General features: G+C 36.6%; 2 protein-coding genes across 3 annotated transcripts in view; one reads left to right on the top strand and one right to left on the bottom strand.

Moving 5' to 3' along the window:
- The first annotated feature begins 9406 nt into the window (after positions 1-9406).
- On the top strand, positions 9407-15622 carry LOC114036725 (E3 ubiquitin-protein ligase TRIM11-like). Its single transcript, XM_027853398.1, is given in 5 exon segments — positions 9407-9465; positions 14109-14458; positions 14461-14701; positions 14940-15369; positions 15371-15622. Coding segments are annotated over 5 exon segments (1332 nt in total).
- Positions 15623-20024: 4402 nt separating this feature from the next.
- Positions 20025-26736, bottom strand: part of PRKG2 (protein kinase cGMP-dependent 2) — a 103718-nt gene continuing 97006 nt past the window's right edge. For both annotated transcript variants that reach the window (XM_027853418.1, XM_027853419.1), the window contains exons 15-18: positions 24050-24172; positions 22994-23056; positions 21573-21639; positions 20025-20120 (exon numbers count right to left, since the gene is read on the bottom strand). In XM_027853418.1, coding sequence (XP_027709219.1) covers positions 20025-20120; positions 21573-21639; positions 22994-23056; positions 24050-24172 — 349 coding nt within the window. The remainder of the gene's footprint in view (positions 20121-21572; positions 21640-22993; positions 23057-24049; positions 24173-26736) is intronic.

Raw genomic sequence — 26736 nt, 5'->3', positions numbered from 1 at the left:
GATAGATAGATAGATAGATAGATAGATAGATAGATAGATAGATAGATGAGTAAATAAACAAACAAACAAATTCCTTGGACTGAAATACCATCTTAAATTTGAATCTAATTTCGTTGACTAAAAATGGCTGCTTATGTCACTGTCACCCTTAAAACCTGCTTTGCTAAAACCTATATTATTAGTGTAGATGTCACAAGATCAAGGATTTTGGAAATTGAATGATATTTTAGGTTCCAGTATGGACTACAATTACTCAAGATGGCCAAGAGGTAAGACCAGAAGAAAGTAAATCCACAATAAGTCAAAGTTGAGCTTCAGAGAAAAGGATGCCTGGCCACAAGGACTATATAAGCACCTGGAAGAAGTTAAATAAGAATTAAAAATGGAATATCTAGGGAAGAGAATTAATAGCTTCAAATAGACAATGACAAATCTTACTTAAGGAATTCAATTCCCTATAATTTAGAATGGGCCAAAAAAAAAAACCAAACAACTCTCTATGAGACAACAAGAAATATTCAAACAAAACCAAAGTTTGGGGTGATAAACAGAAGAAATTATAATAAATATAACATCAGAAACAATGGACCTGAAAAACAGGTTAAGGAGAGATAATCAAAGAATCATTAGGCTACCTGAAAATAACGCCCAATAAAAATGTGCAGGTATCATATTTTTTAAATCATAAATGAAAATTGCCCATATGTCTTAGAACCAGGATGCAAAGAAAATGGAATCTACTATTCACCACTTAAAAGAACCCTAAAATTACAATCCCCAAGAATGTTATTGCCAACATCTAGAGCTTCCAGGTCAAAGAAAAAAAAGTGCAGCAAAGAGTCAAAAATAAAAAAATGTGCTTAACCATCTTTTGTCTGTTTCAAATGAAAGTCAGTGATGCTTATTTCCCCATCCCTCCCTTCATATTTTTATATTCATTGTCTAATACAAAGATAGTGAATTATGAAGATAATGAGTTCCCTCCCTTTCCTCTTCCTTTTCCCCCAGAGTTCCCTCCCTTTCCTCTTACATTTCCCCCAATATATTCACCTATCACTCCCATTTTCTGCTTCTCCCAAAACCATCAAAACAGACCCAAACCACTGCCTAGAGTCCAGAAGTGGGGAACCTGAGGCCTTGAGGTCCCATGTGGCCTTCTAGGGCCTTGTGTGTGGCCTTCTAACTGTGTCCAAGTTTTACAGAACAAATCATTTTATTAAGGGGATTTGTTTTGTGAAGTTTGGATTCAGTCAGAGGGCCACACTTGAGGACCTAGAGAGCCTCATGTGGCCTGAAGGCTGCAGGTTCCCCACCCTTGATATAGACCCTTTAACTATTTTACTTAACTTTCTCTACAGACCTTGAAACAATAGGACCTTGAGAACACACTTGTTTCTCCCCTTCCCCATTAGCACATAAACAATGCATCCTCATATAATCCCTTATAATTTTGCTCAGGCTGAGCATCTACACTAATAATACAGGTTTTAGCAAAGCAGGTTTTAAGGGTGACAGGGACATAGGTAGCCATTTTTAGTCAACAAAATTAGATCCAAATTTAAGATGGTATTTTCAGTCCAAGACATTTATTTGTTTGGTTACTCATTTATCTGTGCTGCTCAGGCTGTGATGCTCAGACATCAGCATTGCAGTGACAGCATTCTGGGCTGCAACAGATCTTTGCAACAGAGGGGAGGAAAAGAGGAAAGTGGAAGCACAAGTTTCTGGCCTTGATATAGAATTGAACCCCACACCCTACCCCACTTCTCCTCCCAGAGCCTTGGAAACCCAAACTGTAGGAATCAACTCCAATGCACCGATTGAGATTCTTTGAACTACTGGTGCAAGAGAAGATAACTGAGGAACAGAGAGATGGGCAAAATGGGCAGAATGGGGGAAAGCTGTGCATAATTCTACTAAGCCTAAGGAAAAGAGCCCAGCTGGAGTCAGTCATTTCCCACCAAAAATAATCTGAGGCAGAGCCCTAGGCTGATGAACCATGAATGTCTAACATGGAAGGAGTCTGAGATGCTTTGAGATCCAACCACCACAAGACAGGAAGGAGTTAGAAAGTGAGCAATAGGGAAAAATAAAGGAGGAAATGGCTGAAATTACCAAAGAGCTCAGGAAGAAGAAAATCAAAAGACCTTGAACAGAAACTGATAAATCCACAGGAAAGGAATTAATAACAGAAGGAAATATGATCTCTAGTCTTAGTAAATTAATTCAGTCATAGCTGAATAAATTCTGCGAAACTAAGGAAAACAAAATAACCCTTGATGAGACAGAGGATCCTGTGGAATGTAAGGAGAGCGTGGAACTACAACATGCTGTTCCTGAGTGGTTTCCAAGAGAAATGAGAATTGTGAGAGCAGGATTAATGACCTGCACAGTAAAAATAATGGACAGAAGAGAAAAAAAAATTGAATCTGCGATGGCAAGTCTTAACAAAAAAAAAGAGATAAAGAAACTGGGCATACAAATACACAGAAATGAAGGACAACATAGAAAAGAAGCCAATTTTTTTAATACTCACTATCCAAGTAAAACATACTGATTTTGAAGACAGGATGCCCAGAGACAACCTAAGGATTGTAGGTTTCCAAGAAAAACACAACAGATCAAAACAAAAAAACCTAAATATCATAATACAAGAAATAAAATAAGAAAACTTCCCAAAACTCCTCAACACAGAAAATGAAAACCCAATTGAGAAAAATTCATATATTGCCTCTAGAAAAAAAAAATCAAGGCTACAAACTCCAAGACGGCTTAGTGGCTAAACTTAACAATTCAATTGAGAAACACATTATTCAAGTAATTAGGAGAATGACTTTCAAATACAAAGGAAAGGAAATATGAATAATGAGGCTGTTCTGTTACCACCATAAAATGTAGGAGGATCTGGCATAATGTGTTCTAAAGAACAATGGAGCTCAGGATGCTGCCCAGAGTAAACTCCCGGGAAATCTTCAATTAACTGTAAATGGAAAAAAGATGGACAAGCAACAATAGAGACATTTGAAACATTCTTAAAAAGAAAAACAGACCTGAAGAGATTATATGCTTCTCAAGTACCCCAGACACCAGAAATGCAAAAGGGGTGACTGAATGAAACAGCCAAGGAAAACAACAGCAACAGAGTGACAGCAAAGATCGATAAGAGACTTTCTAATTGTATGCAAGGAGACAGGAATGAAGGAAGAAGTCAGGTGGAGGTAATATTGAAGAGGCAAGCCTGGGGCATTGTGGACAGACCTTGGTGATACCCTGGTGATGGTTTTGTGGGAGTGTATATGGAGTGGGAAGAGAGCAGAGGGATAAAGAAGACTGGTGATCTTTCCAAGTCAAGTCAAGGGCTAGCAATGAGGGGAAGGTGACCCCTGTAGTCTTTCAGGAAGAGAAGAGCCTGTAAGAGAGTGGGTGAGGAGGAAGGGGAAATGATTGAAAAGAGGGAGAGATGAGGGATTGAAAAGGAGAAAGGAGGAAGGCATTGTTTTAGTCATGGGAGGAGAGATGAATGCTCCTATGGGTGAAGTTGTGGTCTGGAGGATTTGATGAAAATATTTCTCATCCTGATTCAGTAGGAAGTGGGAGGAGAACTTAGAACTCCAGGGGGAAACTGGCACCTGGGGGAATGGGAGGGCATAGACCCAGGGAAGAGGGCAATGGGGGAAAGAAGGCAACAAGGGGGAAGGTATAGATCAGTGCTGGGCTACATAATCAGGGATGTGGTATTTGCAGTACTACTGTCAGGTAATGTCCTGGAATTGGCATTATTCTGGGAGTGAGACACAATAGGAAAGGGAAATCCATGTTTCAGTGGCAGTGGCAGAAACTGCTCATTGGGGAGATCCCAGAATAGACACATATGAAATCTTGATAGCATGAAGAATACAGGTAATAGAAAGAGACTGAATGATTATAAGGGTCAAGGATCAGAGAATGAATCTACCATTTCTATCTACTACCAGAGTAGATAGAGAGGATAGATAATGAAGAGAGTGAGAGAAACTTTTTTCTAGAAGGGACACAAAATATGAATTAAAAATATTAATGAATAGCACTAGTTAAAGGGGAGGAAAAGAAGGCAGAATCTATTTGACTGAGAAGGAAAAAAAGGAAAGAAGATTTAAATAACCAGATAAAAGCATGAAAGAAAAAGGAACTAATAAACAAAACCCCAAAGGAGAAAGGGTAACAAATAGGAGAAGAGAATCAGGAGTTAATTCTCATAGCTTTAAATGTAAATGGGTTAAACAATCCAATAAAATATAAAAAAGAATGACAGTTTGGGTAACAATATTCCACAATCCCTTGCTTACAAGAAACACATTTAAAAAACAAAACATACACCAAATTAAACTGAGGGGATGAAAAAAAATTTTATGAGGCATCAAGTGGATCCAAAAAAGCAGGAATTGCAATCATTCTATCAGACAAAGAAAAAACTAACAATCAAAAAACATGGAGATAAAAAAAGAAACTACATTATTCTGAAAAGAATCATAGACAACAAACCAATATTGCTCATGAACTTGTACATTCCAAATGCCTTAGCATCCAAATTCATAAAGGAAACAGTAACTAAGTTACCAAAAGACATAGACAGTAACACAATAGTGAGAAGAGACTTCAATATCAGTTTTTGATAAGTCTAGCAGAAAGATAAACAAAAGAGAAAATATGAAACTGAAAAAAATGCCGAAGAAACTAGAGTTAAAACACTTGTGGTATCTTCTAAAGTGGAGTGCAAAAGAATATACATATCTCAACACCATGTGGAACTTTTACAACAATTGATCATTCATTAAAGCACAAAGATATTGAAAAGAAATGTTTAAAAAGAGGCAGAAATAGTTAATACATCCTTTACAGATGACAATGTATTAAAAGTAGTCATTAGTTCAAGGACTACAAAAAAAAAAGGAAAGAAAAAACAAAAAACACAAACCCAAGTGGGATGACAATGAAATTCTGAATAAGGAATGAGCCAAAGAACAAATTGTAGAAATAATTAATAATTATGTGAAAGAAAATGACAATGATGAAACAATATACTGAAATTTTTAGGATGCAGTCTTCAGGAGAAAAAAATCATATCCCTACAAATATGTTAACAGAATAGAAAAATAGAGGATTGATAAACTGAATATACATCTGAGAATTATAAATCTGATAGATAAACAAAATTAAACACAAAAGAAGAGATACTAAAATTAGAGGGGAAATAGATAAATAAGAAACAAAAAACCATAGAAATGATAAATAATAAAATTGATAAACCTTAAGCTAATCTGATTAAAAAGAAAGTATGGAAAATCAAATCAATGAAATAGCAAATGAATATGGGAAAATCACAACAAAACCAGAAGAAATAAAAAGAATAATCAGAATAGATTATGCAAAGTTGTATGCTAACAAAACTGAGAACACAAAAGGAAGAGAAAATAAAATTATATTCAAAAATATAAAAAACTCAAACTATCAGAAGATCAGATAGAGACTTTAAATAACCCAATCTCAGAGAAGAAAATAGATCTGGCAGTAAAGGAGCTACCAAAATAAAAACTCACAGTTCTGATGGATTCACAGAAGAATTCAATTAAACTGTTAAAGAAAAATACTCATACTTCAAAAATTATTCTCAAAAATTGAGAAAGAAAGCATTTTACCAGAATCTTTTCATAAAACAAATATATTTAAGCCAAGGAATGATGAAATACAGAAGGAAACCTATAAACCAATAATATTTAAGCCAAGGAATGATGAAATACAGAAGGAAACCTATAAACCAATATTATTAGTGAATATTAATTTTTAATAAAATCCTGTCAAATAGATGATAGCAATTTATCAAAGAAATTATTTGTTATGCAAGTGGAATTTATACCAGGGATGCAAGGATGCTTTAACATTAGGAAAACATTCAATATACTTAATCATGTTAAAAACCAAGACATCCAAAACCACATGATCATCTCAACAGATGCAGAAAAAGTCTTTGACAAAGTGCAGTACTTTTATGCTAAAAATCCTACAAAGTACCACATCATGACTTTCCCCATCAAAGTTTCAATATATTGTGGGTCAGCATAAGAAATTAATTGGGAATTTTAGGAGATTTTTGTGGAAATGGCAAACAACACACAGAGGCCAGCATATGGCACACAAAAAGTTTAGAAACTCAGAAATGCACAAAATATATGTATAGTATTTTATGATATCAACATATTTTTTCTTTTAATACCATAATAATTCAGAATTCTTCTCTGGTATGAAGGGAGGGCCAAAAATTTTTATGTGGATTTTCCAGGTTGCAGGGTGCCACCCACTTAACTCCCACAATGTGGAAGAGATAACTATATAGGCATGGATAGACTTTTTTAAAAAAAAATATACCACAAGAAGCATCCAAAAACCAAAAACCAAAAACCAAAAGCAAGCATCATATGCAATGGGGATACACTTGATCCCTTTCTAATAAATATGAGAATGAAGCAAAGATGGCCATTCTCCCTACCTTATTTGAGGAAGTTCTAGAAATGCTAGCAGTAAGAAGGCAAGAGAAAGAAATGAATTAAGATAAGTAAAGAAGAGATAAAAACTCTCCTTGTTTGCTGCTAATATGATGGTCCACTTGGAGAGTCCTAGGGAATTAGCAAAGATATTAGTTGAGACTATTAATAGTTTCAACAAAGGCTGCAAAATAAACCCTCAAAAATAAACAGCATTTCTACATGATAATAACGAAACCAAGAAACAAAAATAAAAAGGGAAATCTCATTCCAAATAACTACAAAATTCATGAAATATCTAGGGATTCATCTACTAAAGCATATAAAACACACGTATATATTCAATTACAAAATGCTCCTTAAGGAAACAAAGAACAACTTAAATAGCTGAAGGAATATTCAGTTTTCTTGGCTAGGCCATACCAATATAATAAAAATGATACTACTACCAAAATTAATTTATGCTTTTAATGCTATGCCAATCCAGTTACCAAGGTGATACTTTATAGAACTTTATAAAATAATAACAAAATTCATTTATAAAAACAAAAAAAAATCTAGAATATTAAGGGAAATTATGAAAAGAAAGAGACAAAGGAAGAATAGCTCTTCCAGATGTCAAACTATATTATAAAACAACAGTCATCAAAACTATCTGGTATTGGTTAAATAAACAAAAAGATAGATCAATTGAACAGATTAGAAAAAGGAGAATTCCGAAACAATGGAACCCAGTGTTTGATAAAGTGGAAAACATAATCTACTTAGGAAAAAACTCCATATTTGATAAAAAAAAAAAACTAGGAAAACTGGAAAGCAGTCTAGTAGAAATTAGGCTTAGACTAATACCTTACACCCTTCTCCACAATGCTTTCTAAATGGATATGTGACCCTAATGTTAAAGATTATACTATAAAAAAAAACATTAGAAGAGAAACTGATCATATACATACCTCTCACCACTATAGGCAGGAAATGTATTCTTAACCAAGAGACAGAGGTAAATACAAAATATAAAATAAATAACTTTGACTACATCAAACTAAAAAGCTTCTGCATAGATATTCTATCACTTGACTCTGGGCATTTTCTCTGGCTGTCCCCTATACCTATTATGCTCTCTCTCCTCATGTCCAACTATTGGCTTCCCTAGCTTCCTTTAAGTCCCAACTAAAATCTCATCTTCTAGAGGAAGTCTTTCTCACCCCTCTTAATCTAGTGCCTTCCCTATCTTAATTATTTCTATTCATATTGATGAAGTTGTATACTGATTCAATCATTCTGGAGAGCAATTTGGAACTATGCCCAAAGGACTACACAACCATGCATACCCTTTGACCAAGCAATACTTCTAGTAGGTCTGAATCCAAAGAGATAAAAAACAAAAAGGAAAAAGAACTATGTGTACAAAAATATTTATAGCAGCTCTTTTAATGATGACAAAGAATTGGAAATTGGGGGGATGTCTGCCAATTGGGGAATGGTTAACAAGTTGTATATGATTGTGATAGAATACTATTGTGCTTTAAGAAACAATGAGCAGGATGATTTCAGGAAAACAGGGAAAGACATGAACTAATGCAAAGTGAAATGAGCAGAACCAGGAGAACATTGTACACAGTAACAGCAATATTTTATGATGATCTACCATGAATAACTTAGCTATTCTCAGTAATACAATGATCCAAGACCATTCTGTAGAATTTATGATGAAAGATGCTGTCCATCTCCAGAGAAAGAACTGCCTGAATGCAGATCAAAGATACCTTTTCTTTACTTTCTTGGGGTTTTTTGTCTGTGTTTTCTTTCACAGAATGACTTACATGGAAATGTGTTTTGCATGACTACACGTGTCAAATTGCTTGCCTTCTTAATGGGGGGGAAGGAGAGAGAGAATTTAGAACTCAAATTTTTTAAAAAGAAAAAGGAATGTTAAAATTATTTTTATACATAATCAAGAAAAATAAAATATTAAATAAATTTGGAAAAATATTTTTATGTATAGCTTGTTTGTATATATTTGTTTTTTGTCTCCCCCATTGGATTGTGAACAATTTGGGGCCATCTTTTGCCTCTTTTTGTATCCCCAGCACTTAGCACAGTGCCTGGAACATAATAGGTGCTTAAGAAATATTAATTGAATGAATGAATGTACCTAGGATAAGAAGTTGTTGTTATTTAGTTGTTTTTCAATCATGTCAAACTCTTCATGACCCCATTTGGGGTATCATTGGAAGAGATACTGAAGTGGTTTGCCATTTCCTTCTCCAGCTCATTTTACAGATGAGGAAACTGAGACAAACAGGATTAAGTGACTTGCCCAGTGTCACATAGAGAGTAAGTGTCTGAGGCCAGATTTAAAGTCACAAAGATGGGGGGTAGGGCTATATTAGCAACAGCAACCACCAGATAAATGCTGTGACTCAAGGTCAACCATTGGTATGGTATTTCCATAGCCTTCAATTTATATAATATTTTGATACAGTCTTGTCACCACTAGATGGAGTCCAGATATCAGCCCTGGCAGGTCAACCAGTGAATGTACATATAAGAAAACCAAGTTGCAGGATTGTAGGACTGCTAAAAGACAAGTTCTCAGCATAAAAGCATTCCCAGGCTCAGTTTCTCTCTTCTGCTGATAAACACAGCTATACAAAGAACTGTAGGACATGGAGAGGAAAATCTGGAGAGAGAAGATGTTGATGTTTATTTTGGCAAGAACTCATCCTTGGAACATCAGCCCAACAAATTATAACAGCTGAATGTGATGGCAAAAATGAAGATTTCAGAGAAACATGGGAAGCTTCATATAAATTGATGTATCAAAAGAAGCAGAACAATACATACAATGACTGCAGTAATGTAAAGGAACAAATGAAAAACCGGTAATGGCCCTGAATAATGAAAATATCTCCCATTTCTTGGCAGAGATGTGGGAGACTACCAGGTCAAAATATGATATATTTTGTCAGACACAGTCACTGTACTGTGCATTTCTGCTTAGTTGTTTTTCTTTGTTAAAGTTTGAATTTTTGGGTAGTGTGTGGGGCAGTGTGTTTTGAGAAGTTACTGTGATATAAAAAGAAATGGCACAAAAAGACATTTTTTTAAAATCTCATCATTCATTTATAATCATTCCCATTGGGATTTGGGGAAACTCATGGAACATGCCCATGTCCCCTTCCTTACATTCTGTCCCTCTGCTGATAGACTCTCTCTGAGGTCCTTCAGGGCCACTAGTCACATTCTATGTGAAGCCTTTCCTGATCTTCTCCCCTGTTCAAGAGCTACCTTGTACTGATTATATGGATGTATACTCACAATCATTAACACAGACATGCACAACAGCTGGCATTTACATAGCTCTTTAAGGTCTGCAAAGTGCTTTACATATGTTATCCCATTTGATACCATGACCCAGTGAGGTGGGTGCTATTATCCCCCTTTTACAGATGAGGGTACTGAGGCAGTTAGTATCTGTGTCAGAATCTAAACTTATGTCTTCCTGACTATAAGTTTAACACCATCCACTACATACATCAACTAGCTCTTTTAGGTTGTCTCTTGATAGAATGTAAGCTCCTTGAGGACAGGGACTGTGTAATTATTACCTTCATGTACCTGGCTCCTGCACAGTACTTGGTAACATAGTAGGCATGTAGGCATAGTAGGCTTATGTATTAATGTTAAAGTGCTGTTTCCTTCCACAGATTGTGAACTAATGCCTCCAAATTGAGAGAACTCCGAAAAGTGAGAAAAATTTTCACTTGAGGATAAATTTCCAGACACACCAGGGTGGGGAACCAGGGTGGGGTACTGCCTTAAGGCGGTAGATTCCCCACCCCTGCACCAGAGAATAATCTCTTTGGCCTTCTATTTAGTCAAGTATTGATTAAACAGCAGGATTTGCCCATGGTCTTCTACCAACTAACCAACGATTTATTTATACTCATGGACAAGTCAGCGCAATTGATTCTATCATGGAAATAACAAACATGAACTTGAACAAACTTAGAATGGCCTGGAGTCCATGGGGTCAGGAAGAGTCAGACATGACTGAATTATAACAACAACAACAAAAATCCTGTTCTTAGCTTTGGATAACTTGATTAGCTCAATTTCTAACATTTTTTCTGTCCTACCTTGACCTGACCCTTACAAATCCTCTTACTTTAAAACAGAAACAAAGCTGGGAATGTGGCCCAGAGAAAGTGAACAGAATGGAACATTGGGAATTGGTCAAAAAATGGATGGAATTGCAGTTTAGATAGTTCTCTTTAACCTACAGCAAATGTCTCCAATTTTTTTTATACCACACAGCTATCAGTAAAACATTGTGGAGAATAACTTCTCAATGTACATACATCTACTTATTTATGATGTGTACCCATGTGCTACAGTACTAATAATGATGAACATTATAAAACTTGGACAAAATAGAAGTTTTTTAAGGACGAGAGAAAAATGAAATAATATTCAAACCTAGTGCCAATAGAGAGCCACTGGAGTTTATTAAATATAGAGAGAGTGACATGGTCATATCCATGCTAAAGGAAAATCACTTTGGCAGCTGAGTGAAGGATGGATTGGAGTGGGATAGAATTGAGACAGAGGTGAGAGGTGATGAGAGGCTAACCTAGGGTGTTGACTCAAGGAAAGGGAATAGATGCAAGAAATGCTTTGGAGGTAGAAAATAAAATATTTAGCATAACTAATGTGTGAGGTGAGGGAGAATGAGGTGTCTAAAATGATCCTGACAGTGTGAATCTGGGTGATTGGAAGAATGGGAGCACCCAGAGTTGTGGGTTTGGAAGGAAAATTAATGTAGTGAGGTTAGTGATAAAGACCACAACACATCCACACCTTTACTGCCCAAGAGCAGGATGTTTGCCCTCCCCAGGAGCACCTACTGAAACTATGGGATGATTCTGGGAACAAGGGGTGGGTGCAGTTCTAAGAGGGAGAGTTTTATCCTCACCTCCTTCATGCCTTCTTCACAGATTCCTCGCAGATAAACAAGTCTTGATTCTTGATTCCATAGAGAGAAGTGTTTCACATCAAGCCAGTTCTCAACTGTCACATCCAATGGCCAATTTAACTCCCATTCTCCCAACAGTCAATCTGTAGCTATGCCCTTAACGAGACTGTGACAATTTTCTAGAGTTTCTATGACAGCTGCATTGGGAGTCGATTGGAAATGCACCCATTTATATGATGGTTGTCTCATCCTGAGGGCTGGGAATGTTTTAGTAGCCCAGTTTTCCTTGAATGCAGGGTAATAAGGGGAAATAGTGTGAGATAAAGCTGGGGAATTAGGTTGACACCAGAAGGACATGAATACTAGGCTAAGGCGTGCTCTATCTGGTAGACAATAGGAAATCCTGGAAGATTTTTGAGGACAGGAATAAGATCATCAGAACTGAGCATCAGGAAGAAACATGTAAGCCTATTTCTTCTCATCCAATGTTCACTGGAATTGGACAAAACCTTACTCAACGTTAATCTTTATAATAAACTATCATATACTTGACAATGATAATTTTCTCATCTTTAGATTTTTTAAGTTCTTAACCCCATTAGCCTTTACGTACAGGATTTGTCCTTATATTCTTTTATCCCAATTTCATTTTACTCAAATGTGTGAAATTTCATCAATTTGGAATTTCCCTACAGCCATGCAGTTTGCACCACATCTATACCCCCCTGTAGTAAAGATACCAATGAAGCACTCTAGCTGTCGACCTGCCATTCCTTTATGACATCCTTGACACCTGCTCTTCAGAGTTCCTGGTTGGTTATATGCTGCAATTTGCTCACACACTCATTGCTTACACACTTCTCATTGCCCTGTGTGTGAATCTTACCCGTAATTCTTTGGAGGCAGTGGTCTTTCACCTCTCACTGCCAGATAGCAATACTGGTAAAATGTTAGCATCAAAAAATGGGCCTTTGCTTTCATGAGAAGCTTTCAGGCAATAAGAGTTTTGAAACCTCCTTTGAGCAATCCAGCAGTTTCTTCATAGTCTCTTAAAAACAAACAGACCCCAAATCAAACACAGAATACTAAAAAGGACCTCACTAAGAGCCTTGACTAAGGCAGGAAGGTTCCATTCCATATCTTTCTTATACATTTCCATTAGCTTACCTGAGCACTTACCTGTTATTTAAAACAGCAATATAACATTGTTGATTCATATTCACATTTAAGATATCTAGGTTTCTCTGAGTGATTGTCACTTGTTCTACTTTATTTCCAAAATAGGGTTTTACTGTTAACTCTTACATACACAGTTTCTTCTGGGTATTTTTCCATTGTTGGCTTATGGGAAGTTCTTTTGTTCCTCCATGAGAAGTCTATGTCTTCAGTAGATTGTTACCCAAACAAATTCCAAATTATTTTTAACTGTACTATTTTTTCAATTTAACAAGGAATATTTAAGTAAACAAAACTACGTTGTTCTTCATGGCATCAAAAACACAAAACATTCTAGTCAATTTTGAGCTAAGTATTTGCAGATATTTCAAATGTCATGAACTGTTTAGTTAATCTTGATGGAAACATGTTGCCAGCACCAAAGGAAAACTACAAATGACTTCAATTATTCAGGGAACTAGGATTCCAAATTATTTCTTCCTCCTCCTTAGAGCTTCCATAGTCCGATAAGTCAGTGCACCTACCATGTTTAAATTCAAAATACATTTGTATCATCAAATTTGGGTCATACATTGTAGTCTTTAAAAGACTACGAAAGGCCAATAAATCTAAAAAAGAAATATCTTCAAAGGCCTATTATGATGGTCTTTATAAAACATCCAGTGGTTATATGATGAGACTTTATGCAAAAAACTTACAAAATCAAATATTTTATGACCATTTGATCATTACTCAGTGACTTGCATTTTTAAAAAGTATTAAGAGAATAAAATGGTAATGATTAGGATGGGGTAGGTCTTTGTGGGAAAGGGCCCCTCCAATAGAAATGAACACGTGCCCTAGCCCCTCAAAATCCCCAAGGACTGGGGCTACATCCACAATGACTAGCCATTGATATCTGGGAGAAGGTACAGAGAAGCTGCCTCCCAGGGTCTGTAAGAGTGAGTTACAATTCACCTTTATTAAACCACTTTTATACTTTTTTTTCTCATTCTTCCTGTCCCTGTCTTGAACTTCTCCCTGTCCTGGCTGGAGTGAAAGAAGGAGGTCAAGGCTCAGATTCTTGCAATCTAGCCACTGCTTACTCATGTTCAGAATCCTTAAGAGTCTGCTCAATATGACAATGTTCTAATAAACCTTGTCTTTAACTGAGAGAAGGCTTGGGCCGAATTCTTTTGGGCAGGACCTGTGTGTTGTGATTTTGGGGTCCCCTGACCCCAAATTGAACCCCTAAATTGCATCATACCCATCTGTGAAAGGTTATGACCTGCATTTGATTCTGAAAAGGGAGGAGCAGCAGGAAAGAAAGGAAGGTCCTTGATCTGTGAATGCCTTGGTTCTCAGCTCTACTAGGGAGCAGTTACTAATGTATGAACAAGCCTCAGGTAAGAACCAGGAATTCACATCTTGAGAAGGGGCTTCAGGGTTCCGGGCAGGGATAAGGCAGACTCAGAGATTTCCTATGTGTGCAGTAAGCAGAGAAAAAGGTTTAAGTTGAAGAAAACATCTCAGAAGAAACAAGGAAACGCGACCTCTTCCCCAGAGCTGATTGAAGACCTCCAGAAAGAACTCATCTGCTCCATCTGCAGGGACTACTTCACAAACCCAATGACCATTGAGTGTGGACACAGTTTTTGTCATGGTTGTCTCAGAAGCTGGCAGGAAGCTTCAACCTCTTTCTCCTGTCCAGAGTGCAGGGGTGTCTCTCAGCTAAGGGATTTCAAAGCCAATGTTCGACTTGGGAAACTGGCAGCCATTGCCAAAAAACGAAGACCTCATTGTTTGCAGTACCTGAAGAACATGGCAAGTGTGAGGTACATCAGAAAGTGTACAAGCTGTTCTGTGAGGATGACCAGAGCCCCATCTGTGTATTCTGTTCTCAATCCCAGGAGTGTGAGGCTCACAAGCTCTGTCACATAGATAAGGCTGCTGAGAACTTCAGGCAGAAACTTGAAGAAACTGTGACTAATTTGTGGAGGAAAACTGAGAACATTGTTCAACAAATGGCCAATGACAAGATTAAGTTTGCATTGATGGAGTAAGAAATAGAAATTCAAAAGAAGAGTATTTTGTCTGAATTCCAGAAAATGAAGCAATTCCTAAGTGAAGAGAAGGATGCATATCTATCATATGTCCAAACACAGGGGATGGCCATTTTAGAAGACCTGAACAAGAGAATTAGTGGATTGTCCAACCAGGATCAAGAATTAAGGATGAGGACCACAGAGTTAGAGGAGGAGTGTAAGAAACCTGGATCTGGATTTGCTCCAGGATATGAAAGGAGTCTTAAACAGGAATGCATTTGTGCTGCAAAAGGAAACAGAACCCTTCCACATATGCATGACTAGCCTTCCCATCTCTGGAGTTATGGAATGGATTTTCAATTTTAAAGTGAACATCACTCTGGATTGCAACACAGCTGTTCCCGGTCTCATCATATCTGAGGATTTGAAGAGTGTGAAATATGGAGGTGTCCAGAAGGAAGCACCTGACAATAATTTTGCACAAGTCCTTGGTGCTCAGTCTTTTATTTCAGGGAGATATTACTGGGAGGTGGAGGTGCCAAATAACACTATCTGGGGTGTTGGCATCTGTAAAAAATCAAAAGAGTCTCAAGACTTCTTTGTGCCTAGGACTGTACAGGTACACAATTCCTACCACCTATATGCTGCAGCCCAGCATAATCTTTATTCCCAAAGTCCATATAAAATACCGCCAGGTCAGTGTGCCCAACTTAAAGGTGGGAATTTTCCTTGACTATAAACATGGAGAGATATCATTTTATCATGTGAAAAATAAATATCTAATTTATACTTTCCCTATCACTTCATTTTCAGGACCCCTCATGCCATTTTTCTATCTTTCTAAGAAAGTCCTGACAAATGATTGCTCTCTTACAATCTGCCCCCAATGGAGAGAAATCAAGAAATATACATTATTGGCCAAATAGACCTCAGGCACTATGTTACCCCAATTCCTGAGTACTCTGTTGTATGAGAATAATTGTACCTACTTGCCCTGCTACAGAGAATAACTTTTCCTATTTTATTTTTGTATATGTTTTCTCTAGACCCAGTAGAATGTAAGCTATGTCATATCAGGAATTGTTTCACTATGCTCTTTGTATACCCAGTGCCAAGAATGTTCAATAAATGCTTGTTGAATTGGAAAAAAAAAAGAAAGAAAATAGAAAAAAAAAGGTCAAAGGAAAGAGGAAGGGATTTCTTCTCTCCCCTTGAATAAGAGCAGAAAATGCTAACTTTGCCAGCAGCTGACCTGAGGTGGGGAGCCAGTAAAGGCAGTCTCTGCACCTGAATTCAATTCCTGGCTGTCTTTTATCTTCCTTTCCTGAGCACAGGTTAGATAGAGATGAACTATTCTGAAAATGACAGTTTCTATCTTTGGGGTTGTTGCCTAATCCTGAGTTCAAGAGATAGGCACTAAGTTCCCAGAGTGAAACTTCCTTAGTAAAGTGTTTCTCTCAGAAGAAGCCTGCTAGCAATGCATCTGGGGTCACTAAAGTGATGTCACTAGGAGCCAGGAGCTCTGGACCTTCCCATCCCTCCATGACAGTGCTGTGCTAGTAAGAAACAATTTCCCCCAAAGTAAATGGGGAGTGTTTGTTCAGCAGTTGCCTGCCAGGCAAACTTACCGGGCTCTTTGTTCTGTTTTCTGTATTTATTCATGGGCTCTTGTGTCCTTTTGATCTCACATATTTTTATTGCTGTTAAATAAAAGCTGTTACCACATCTGACCTCTATACTGTACACTGAATAACTTTGCAGGAGAAAACCCTGCCATCCACCTTTAGGAAGACCTAGAAGTCACTCATACTTAAATTTTGATGGAGAAATAAAGATGCAGGGGTGGGGAACCTGCGGCCTCGAGGTCACATGTGGCCTTTGGATTCTCAAAGGGGCCCTTGAGGCCCTAGAGGGCCACATGTGGCCTCGAGGCCGCAGGTTCCCCACAGCTCCTGGTAGGGAATAACAGTCCCAAGAGAGAACCTGACCCACGGGGTCAAGCACCCAGGATCTGACTTGGGGCTGGATGTTCCCAAAGTCCTTTGAGAAAGGGCTAGCTAAGACATTTTGTGCAAGCCACACATCCCAAAAATCTCTCTAATAGTTATGGACTGCATTTCATCAAAAATCAAGTGATGTCACTTGGCCCATCCTCCCCCTACAAGAATGACAGGATTTAAATCTGGGAGAGACCTTAGAGATGGAGTTCAACTTCCTTTTATAAGTGAGGTAAGTGAGGCCGGAGGAGAAAATGAATTTTCCTAGAGACACACAGGCAGGCCACCATGTGCAAAGGTGAGATCTGGATCCAGGTCCACCAGCCCAGACCTGGTGCTGTTTCTACCATCCCAGCACTGTCTATCTTGAAGAAAAGCTTCAGAAGGCACAAGTACATAAGATTAAACTACAAAGAGAGATTAGGAGAATGGAAAAAATTTAGACCATAGAAGAGGCGAGTGAGGGGGTGACTTTAAAATGGCTTTCAAATATCAGATATGCCAGTGTAGCAATTGCCCTTTAGCCTTGTTGAAGACAGAACAAGTAGAAATGTCCTGGAAATTCAAAGTGAGATGTTCAGGTTAAATAGAAGGAAGTACTTAGTTTCAGTGAGTGTTGTTAGTCAGACAAGCTCAGTTATCCAAAGTGACCTTTAAAAATAGGTTAGTCATTTTTTTAGGGGGAGGGGAGTTGAATTTGTGCCCATTCTAACAGGAGGCAGAGTAGAATACACACATATACATACACACATACAAACAAGTTTGGCTTTGAAAAGCAACAAGAAAAACTAACTATAAAAGAAAGGAATAAACATTTATATAATGTCTATTATGTGCCAGGCACCGTACTAAGCAACTTTTTACAAATATTATCTCATTTGGTCCTCAAACAACCCTGGCAGGTAGGTACTACTATTATCCCCATTTTACAGTTGAGGAAATTGAAGCAAACAAAGGTTAAGTGACTTGTCCAAGGTTACATGGCTAGTGAGTATCTGAGGCTGGATTTGAACTCAGGCCTTCATGACTCCATCTCCAGCATTCTGTGCACTGCACCACCACCTGCATCTGCTATAACATAATAATACCCACAAAGAAAATTACTTAGGTAATGGTGGATAATCACAAGCATGGCAAATTTGCTGGGGTTTTTCTTTTTTTAATTTAGGATTATTCATGTTCTCTAAGAATAACAGCTGTGAAAATCCTATGAGGAAAATGTAGCTATTAGAACTGTACAGATACACTTAATACATCCACTTACTATATTTGTAGCTTCTCAATTTAAATATGTAATTTAAATATATGTATACATATACATTTACATACAAGAAAATTACAGTATATACAAACCAAGTGGGAAAAGAAAAGCATTTTAAAAGACCTTAGAAGTTCTTCAATATCTCCATCCTATTACAAATGGCACTACTATATACAGAATACAATTTTATAAAATGAATTCCATAAGCAAAATGTTTTCTTTGGTTTAGCAAAATGATCCCAAATGAGAAAACTCATCTTGTCAATACTCTAGTTAAACATTTCTGAACTGGGACTCTCTTGTGACAGCTGATCACTGCAGGGGAAGGGATAGAAGAATACAGCTGATTTTCTTTACTCTGGAATTGGCACTTGGGACAACTCTGTGAACACTGAGGATCACTGGAGGAGTGAGCCTCTAGGTCATTTCACAGTGCAAAGTAAGACTAAGGAGTCCTGCCAAAGTGGGAGAGGTAAGTCTCCACTCTACTTATGGTGTTCCCCACTGGTAAGCATCCAATGGAATTCACTAACATGAATTTATGTGGTTCTAATGTTGGTCTTCAATGATCTCTATGATCCTGCTGAGCTTTCATTTGGTAGGGCAGTGGTAGAAGGAAGGGAATGGAATCCTCGTTGACTCGTTTATTTAGAATTCTGTTATTTTTACCAAGCTCCTGTTTTACTCCCAAATTTTAAATCAAGAAAAAAAATACATTCAGCCCTCAAATATCTTTATAAAGAATTATTGACTCATTGCTGATCATAATAATCAACACTGGCATAATTGAATTTCCTTTCAAATTAACTATTGTAATAGTCTTTTCCTTTGATTTTCTAAGGTGGACATTCATAGACATGGCTAAAATATTTCAAAGCTCCAGAGTCAGTTTCCTGAGCTAGTGAAATTTCTTTCTTTCTTTTTAAATGATAAATAAATACCTTTTCAGTTTTATTTCCCTATGCTTTTTACTTTAGGTATGAGAAGAAATAGATTGAAGGGCATGAAGCAGAGAGAAGAATAATAATAAGATGCAGTATTTCCCCATTGTCCAAGGGAAGGTGTTGCTTCCCTATACATTGTAACTCCCTTTAAGCAATTATATTGTTTCCAATAAGGATTGCTTTCATGAAGGTATCAGGGCTAATCCCAGAAGACAGAAGTATCTTCTCCTTTAGGGGCTCACTTTACAGTATAAAATCATAAATTTAGAACTGTAACTTCAATGACCATCTACTCCAACTCCCTCATTTAGTGAGGTTAGGAGAAAACAGGTGACTTGTGCAAGGTGAGGTGGGTAGTAAGTAGAAAATAAAGGATTTGAACTTAGGTCCTCATATTCAAAATTCATCACTCTTTCTACTGTCTCACTTTTATAACTACATTATGCTGAAGCTGGCATGAGAGGTATTTCGCTAAAAGTAGAAAAGTCCAAAATCTTCAAATATTCACATTTTCCAGCATCTGTGTTTGACATATGGAATTGGTTGGAATTGTCATTTCAAAGTTTAAGGACGGAAGGCTACAAGCAGAATCTTTATACTGCCAGCCTCTTTTTATTTGTTCATAACCCAACAATAGCTCCCAAGAACTCTATGATAGTCATTTCTAAGGAGGTGCAAGGAGGGCTGTGGGGTGACTTGAGATGACAGAGTTGTTTCCTCTTTCTCCTTGCTTCCCCCCTCTACAAGATGTCTTAGCTGGCTCTCAAATATGTTTTACTTTTGAAGGAATCTTAGGAAAGGAAGATGGAAAGGCAAGTAGAAGGCAGAAGAACTTGTGCTTCTTTTCCAGGAGTTGTTTTGGGGTAACCTTCAACATTTGAGAAAAGTGAAGGATATTGTTGATCATTATCATGGCTAGCTAGCAGCTTCTCATTTAGATATCGGAATTCAAACACCCTCCCAACAAACCCTACATCCAGAGGAGAGGAGTCCTCTGCCCCTGCCAGGCTTTACAAAATACATCAACATGAAATGGCTTCATACTACTAGAGGGCAGCAGGGTGGATGACTGCTCCTTCTCTGCCTCTTCTGTGGTGTGTGGGAAGCAGAAAACTCTTCACTTCCTTCAGAAGTCCTTATCCCAACCCGACATTTCATCTGGGGGTATTCCCTTCTCAGGGGGATAGTTGTCAAAGTAGCTGTGATCTACGGGTCCATTGAGCTAATAGGAAAACAATGGAAGCAAATGTAAACAATATCACAGTGTCCCAAATGAATGGTTCTCAGACAGTCAAAATGGTGATTTTATGCTATGATCACTCCTTTTTTTTTTCTAACCAAAAAAAGAAAGATTTCACAACAGAATATTTGAATCTTCAATTCAAATCTAAATAAGACAAATCTCATAACATAATTTTTCTGGCCAGACCTGTGATTTCATTGGGGTAGAGAACCTAAGGTGTCAAAACTCCTACCAGTGCAAACCAATCCCTGGGGTCAGAGGGCTGCCTGGACACAGGGAGGAAGAGGAGGAGTCTCAGAAGCAGGCGTTAAGCTCAGTTCTTGCTGACTCTAAAGCTGCCTTCCATCCTCCATGTCATTAGGTGCCCTCTTTTTGTAATCAACATCCCAACTTGTTTCATATACTGTAATTCCAAAGGGTCTTTTGTTATTTTGGGGAAGAGATGAAATGTTAAAAAAAAAATGAAACCTATTCAAGCCCATCCCTTCTCTACTCCTCACTCCACAGTGACCAAAAGAGAGTCAAAAAGAGTGTTCAACAACTAGGTGCCCAAGGAACCTCTTTTTTTTTTCCTTTTCTTGAATAGAAATTTAAAACAACAGGTCCTGAAACTATTACCAGAACACACATTAGCACTGCTAGGCCGGGTTAAATGTCTCAGATCCTTCTCCATCTCACAAAGGCTCCCATGGGTTCTTTACCTAGGGTCCATGAATTTTTAAAAAATATTTTGATAATTGTATTTCAACATAATTAGTTTCCTTTGAATTTTATTGGATGCATTTAAAAATGTTATTCTGAGAAGGGGTCTTCAGAATTCCCCAGGCCACCAAAGAGGTCCACAACACAAAAAGGTGAGGAATTATAATGGAACAATAATTTTCCCTACTCTATTCTATGGAATCTTGCTGGTCTATGCAAAGTGAAGAGGGGTTCTGTGAGAAAATCTGGCTGCTAGGTTTTTTTCCCCTCTAAAACACTAAATATGAAATTCTATATTATTTAAAAATTTGTTCTATGTAGCATGTTGTTATGAAAACAAATTTTGTTAATTTCCTCTGTTTAACTCCCAGAGTTTGTCAACATCCACTTTATCCTAGGTCTGCCCTCACCTTCTCTTTTTCATACCCTCAGACCATGGACTAGCCTTTGTCTATGGGCTCTATCTATATGTTTTACACCAATAGATGTTCTATGGCCAAATCAGTTTGGAAAATTCTGCTGTGAAGACATACTTCAGCTTTCCCCCTTCTAATCAAAATGAAATCACCATCTTAGTGCTTAGGAATCAAAGGGCACCTTCATGGTCCCTTAAAGCAGGAAAACTATTCTTCACAGTCATTTATTCCCCCTTCACTATTTTCATTTTTTTAATCTATTTGACAATCTGCAAAAACGGTTCCTATGGAAACAAGAGAGTGGATACAGTACCTCTCTTTTTAAGGGTGATGGCAGGCTCCTTGCTTTCAGTCCCTCCCAGTTAAAGCCATTCAGCCACCTCAGAAGAAATGGGAAAAAAGAAAGGGTTACCATTACAATAAATTCACCATTAGAGTATAAAATTGTTTCTTTAGCTCAGGTGATCTTCTCCCTGTTCTGAACACGACTGGTCACTTTCTAAGTAGATCACCACTGAGCAATATGAATAGATGATATAGATCTGAAATGCCCCCTGGAAGTGAGGATCTTGGTTTGTCCTCAATAGAACTCTTTAGTAAGTCCAATGGCACCAAAAGGCCAGCTTCTCAACAGCAGACCAAGTTCTTACACACATTATTACAGAATCATTCTCATGTAAAGGACTGCTTCTGCCCTTCAGCATTCATTCTCAGTCACTTCTTAATAGACGAGTTACAGAGGAAGAAGCAGAGTTAAGAAGATAAGTCTTGTTAAGTCAGAAGGTCTAACTCCTTTTCTTAATGTTTATTACTCCTTTAATAATAAAAAAGTTTATTTTACATATTACAATTCTATTCTATTCAAAAACCTATAAATGATATAGGCAAAAGGAAGTTTTTGAAAGTCATAGAATTCTGTTAAGCAAAATGAAACCACTACAAATGAATTTAAATCTAATTTAGAGTGTGCATTTTATGAAAGTCACCACAGGTACAGGAGGCCAATTTGGGTACTATATCATTTGTTAAATTCATCACATATTCGATTATGATAGGTTATTGTTAAAGGAAAAACCAGTATTTTGAGGTTCTACAGCAGCCTTATAAGACTTTCCATTGTGATCTCCACATCATAGGAATAATATGATGTTACATAGGTAATAATTTAAAGCTTTATGTATTGAGGCCCTTAGAAGAAAATCTTAAAGTATATAAACTATAATAGCAAAAACAATACAAATATAAGAAGTATATAAAAGAAATACAAAGAAATACAGCATTTAAGCAGTTGATTTAGCTGTCTTCCTTGGCTACAAAAATCAGGGCTTCTAAATGCAGAAAAAAAAATTAATTTCCCCATTAGAAGTTAATCCCTTCCTAGAATTTAAGGTTTTTAAAATTATTGAAAGGGATGAAAAGTTAATTATTCGAGGACTTTAAATGTTGCTTCCCACAACTTGCATTCAAAAAGTAAGGCATACTAAACTAGCTATGGACTTATTTCCACTGAGATATAAAAGTTGTATATTCTGAAACTATTAGAGGAATTACTTTTAGTTTTATTATTACAACTGTGCCCCTTGATATGACAAAGAAAATGCTGGATAATATCTGGAAGTATAAAATGCTAAAAACTAGAAAATAGCTTTTGACTCATAAAGAAAGCCATTTTAAAAATCCAACAGATTTTATTATTTATTTGTTTTTCCGGGCAAAGAAAAATGACCATGGTACCTGTGCCTCTTAATATCATTGATTCCACTCTTCAGGTTTCCCAGTCTTTCTGTAGGATTTTGCCTTTAAAAGAAAGAGTTTGTACTAGTTTATAACAATTTCATTTCAGTAAAAGAGTAATGTCAATTTTCCTCCTTTCACTCATGTAAGTAAATTGGTGTGTCTTTATAGCAGAAACATTCTCAGTTTGCCAGAATGTGACATATTAAATAATTTTTCTCATGTGACATTTTTTGGTTATTGAGATCTACTGAAAATTAAATAAAAATTACAGAAACTTTCCATCATAAGAGTTAAGGGGAGTATTTTCTGGGGGGGGGAGGAAAATGTCTGTGTAAAATGTAAAAATCTAAAATTTGGGGATTTAAAAATAAAGCAAAATTGATTCAGTCTGCAATAGACTACATGAAACTTTTAAAACATTGCCTCATGCTTAGAATAACATGAATACAAATCACTCACTGTCTTATTAGCCTAGAGTTCAAAATTCTCTGTTGCTCTGTAATGGAGAAAGATATTTCTCAAAATTAACTCTGACTGATAAAGAAACTGCAACTATTCATGCAGCATGAGGGCAACTCTCAGTCTCAGACCTATATACCCTGGCAAGTAAAATGTGGCCCCTCCTTTTGCAATTACAAAGTTTAGATATTGATGGAAAAGATTTTGGTTTTTGGTCCAGACATGATTCCATCTGTGTAGCAAACTATTCACAATTTTACAGTCACTGGGGCACTGAGAGGTCTTGAGCAGAGGTATTCCTAACTCCAAGGCCAGCCTCCTCCCCATCAAAGTATGCCTCTCAATGAACCAGAGGGACATGAAGTGACTTGCCCAGAATCATACAACTAGTAAGTATCAAGTGTCTGAGGTCGGATTTGAACTCAGGTCCTCCTGACTCCAGAGCTATGCTCCATCCACTGCACCACCTAGCTGCCCCTGGGACACATAAAATTAATCAAATATTTTATATTGTAGAGAAAAGAATGTGGAGACTTAACTTCTTATAAACAAGGGGTTATTTCAATTATATGCTACTATTATTAGTTATGCTACCTGCAAAGTCGGCGGATCAAATCTTCAGGGCGTCGTGTTACCTTCTTGGGAAAATCTATTTTCTCAATTCCCTTGAGAATCAAATTATAAGTCATCATTTGGTCAACCCCAGAAAATGGAGGGCTAGAGAAATACAAGAATAGAACACATTTTTAACATTCTCAATTTAAAAAAAAATTCAAGCACCAGTCTATGAAAGACCAAATTCAATCAGAAAAAAAAGTCCTAAGCTTTAATATAGAAATTGTTTTTAGATTTATACATGTAAATATTTTGGTTATCGTTTGGTCTCAAATGTGAATGTGATTACAGTTTTTGGACATTTTTCCTAATGAAGTTGCTTAGACCTTTTACCTCTGACCCCCGTTGACTGAAATGATTAGGGCATAGTCTTTTAGGGCAGTGGTGTCCACCTGAAATTGAAATGGGGCCACTAATCCAAAAATAAGGATCCCTGCAGGCCCATATTGACTTAGTTTTAAAATGCAATGTTACCTATGCTTCATTGTATTTTTATTTATTTTGTTAAATATTTCTAAATGACATCTTAATCTGGATTATACCACACTTGCGAGTGTCATCCCAATCAAGTGTTTGACATCTCTGCATCAGGGTGTAGAATCCATTACAATCAAGCTTAGCTGTGTGCTATTTGTCATTGTCCCTGCCCTCCGCTCTGTGATTAATTTTCAAAAATGCTTTCTGAATTGATACTTCCTTTCTTCTGGGACAGAAAGAGCTGCACTTATTAGAAAATATCACTTGCATCAGTGGAAAGTAAAACATTGTATATTGTCTATTTTATCTATGGCCACAGAATGAAATCAGACTTTTAAAATCTTTCTTTAACACAAACCAAGTTCCTCTTCTAAAAGTCCTTTGCTTTTAAAATAAAATATATTTTCTCTAAATTATCAAAGACAGTGACTTTTCCTAAATCCCTCCCAGAGAGTCATCTCTTATAGCAGAAAGAGGAAAAAAATTCACCAAACTAAGCAACACATTAAAAACTTTGAAACCATTGAAAGTGTTTCTTTGGGACCAAGCTTGGTCATTATAATTTTACAGCAACACATTCACACTAATTACGTTGCTTCTTTTTTAGTTTTAAAATTCATTTTATTTTCAATTCCAAATTCTCTTTCCAACCTTCCTCTCCCACTAAAAAAACAAGGAAAACCAAACTCATTAAAAACATGTATAGTCAAGTAAAACAAATTCTTGCATTAACCATGTCCAAACATGTATATGTGTGTATACATAAAATATGTTATGTAATACATATTTGTTTATATTTATGTGTGTGTACAAACACACACAAACATGCCTAAATCTGCACCCTCAGTCCATCATCTTTCTCTCTAGAGGTAAGTGGTATGTTCCATCATGGAATTGAGGTTGGACACCATGTTGATCCTGTGATCAACACAATGTTCCTAAGCCTTGCAAAGCTGTTTGTCTTTACAATATTGTTATTGCATAAACTCATTCTACTCACCTCACTTTGCATCAGTTTACATAAGTATTTCTGAAACTATCTCCATTATCATTTCTTATAGCAAAATAGTATTCCATCACATTAATATATAATCATTTGTTCAGCAATTCCCCAATTGATGGACACTCCCTTGATATCTAATTATTTGCCACCATGAAAAGAGCTACTATAAATATTTTTGTACATGTGGGTCCTTTTCATCTTTCTTCTTTTTGGGATATAGAACTAGTAGCAGTATTGTTGGGTCAAAGAGTAATTACAGTTTAATGACTTTCTAGGCATAGTTTGAAATTGCTTTCCAGAATGGCTGGACCATTCCAAAGCTCTACCAATAGTGCATTAATGTACCTGTTTTCCCACATCCCCTCCAGCATTCCCATTTTCTCAACAATTTTTGTTGAGTAGTGATTTCTTGACCCAACAACTGGGATCTTTGGGTTTAAGCTAGGTTCCCATGCATATTTGTTTCTGCATGCTATGTGCCTAATCTGTTCCACTGATTGACCTCTCCATTTCTTACCCAGGACCAAAGGCTTTTATGACTATAGCTTTGTAGTATAGTTTGAGATATGGTACTACTAAGCTCCCTTCCCACTTTTGTTCATGAATTTCCTTCATATTCTTGACCTTTTGTTCCTCCAGATGAATTTTGTTACCCTTTTTTTTACCTCTATAAAGTAATTCTTTAGTGGTTTGATTGACTTGACACTGAATAAGTAAAGTAGTATTGTAGTATTGTCATTTTTACCATATTCGCTTGGTTTACCAATGCATTTAATATTTTCTAATTATTTAGATTCTGTAAAAAGTGTTTTATAATTATGTTTAAGAGTTCCTCTGTGTGTGCTGACAGGTAGAGTCTCAGGTATTTTATACTATCTGTTGTTATTTTAAATGGAGATCTATTATCTAATGCATCTAAAAAAATTTTCAGGTCCTTCATTTATTGTTGTTGTTATATTTACATTTGGGAAAAGGGGTAAATTGAAGTCTTTCACTGTTATAGTTTAATTATTTCTCCCTGTAATTTAATTTTTAAGATATAGATGCCATGTCATTTGGCACATACATCTTTAGTATCGATATTAATTCATTGTCATTGGTAACTTTCAGCAAGATGAAGTGTCCTTAGTTATTTCTTTATTATTATTATTATTATTATTATTATTATTATTATTATTATTATTAT

Source organism: Vombatus ursinus, unplaced genomic scaffold (assembly GCF_900497805.2).
Source record: "Vombatus ursinus unplaced genomic scaffold, bare-nosed wombat genome assembly UNPS02009975.1, whole genome shotgun sequence".
Classification (NCBI taxonomy): Eukaryota; Metazoa; Chordata; class Mammalia; order Diprotodontia; family Vombatidae; genus Vombatus; species Vombatus ursinus.
This window is presented reverse-complemented; position numbering and strand designations above follow the sequence as displayed.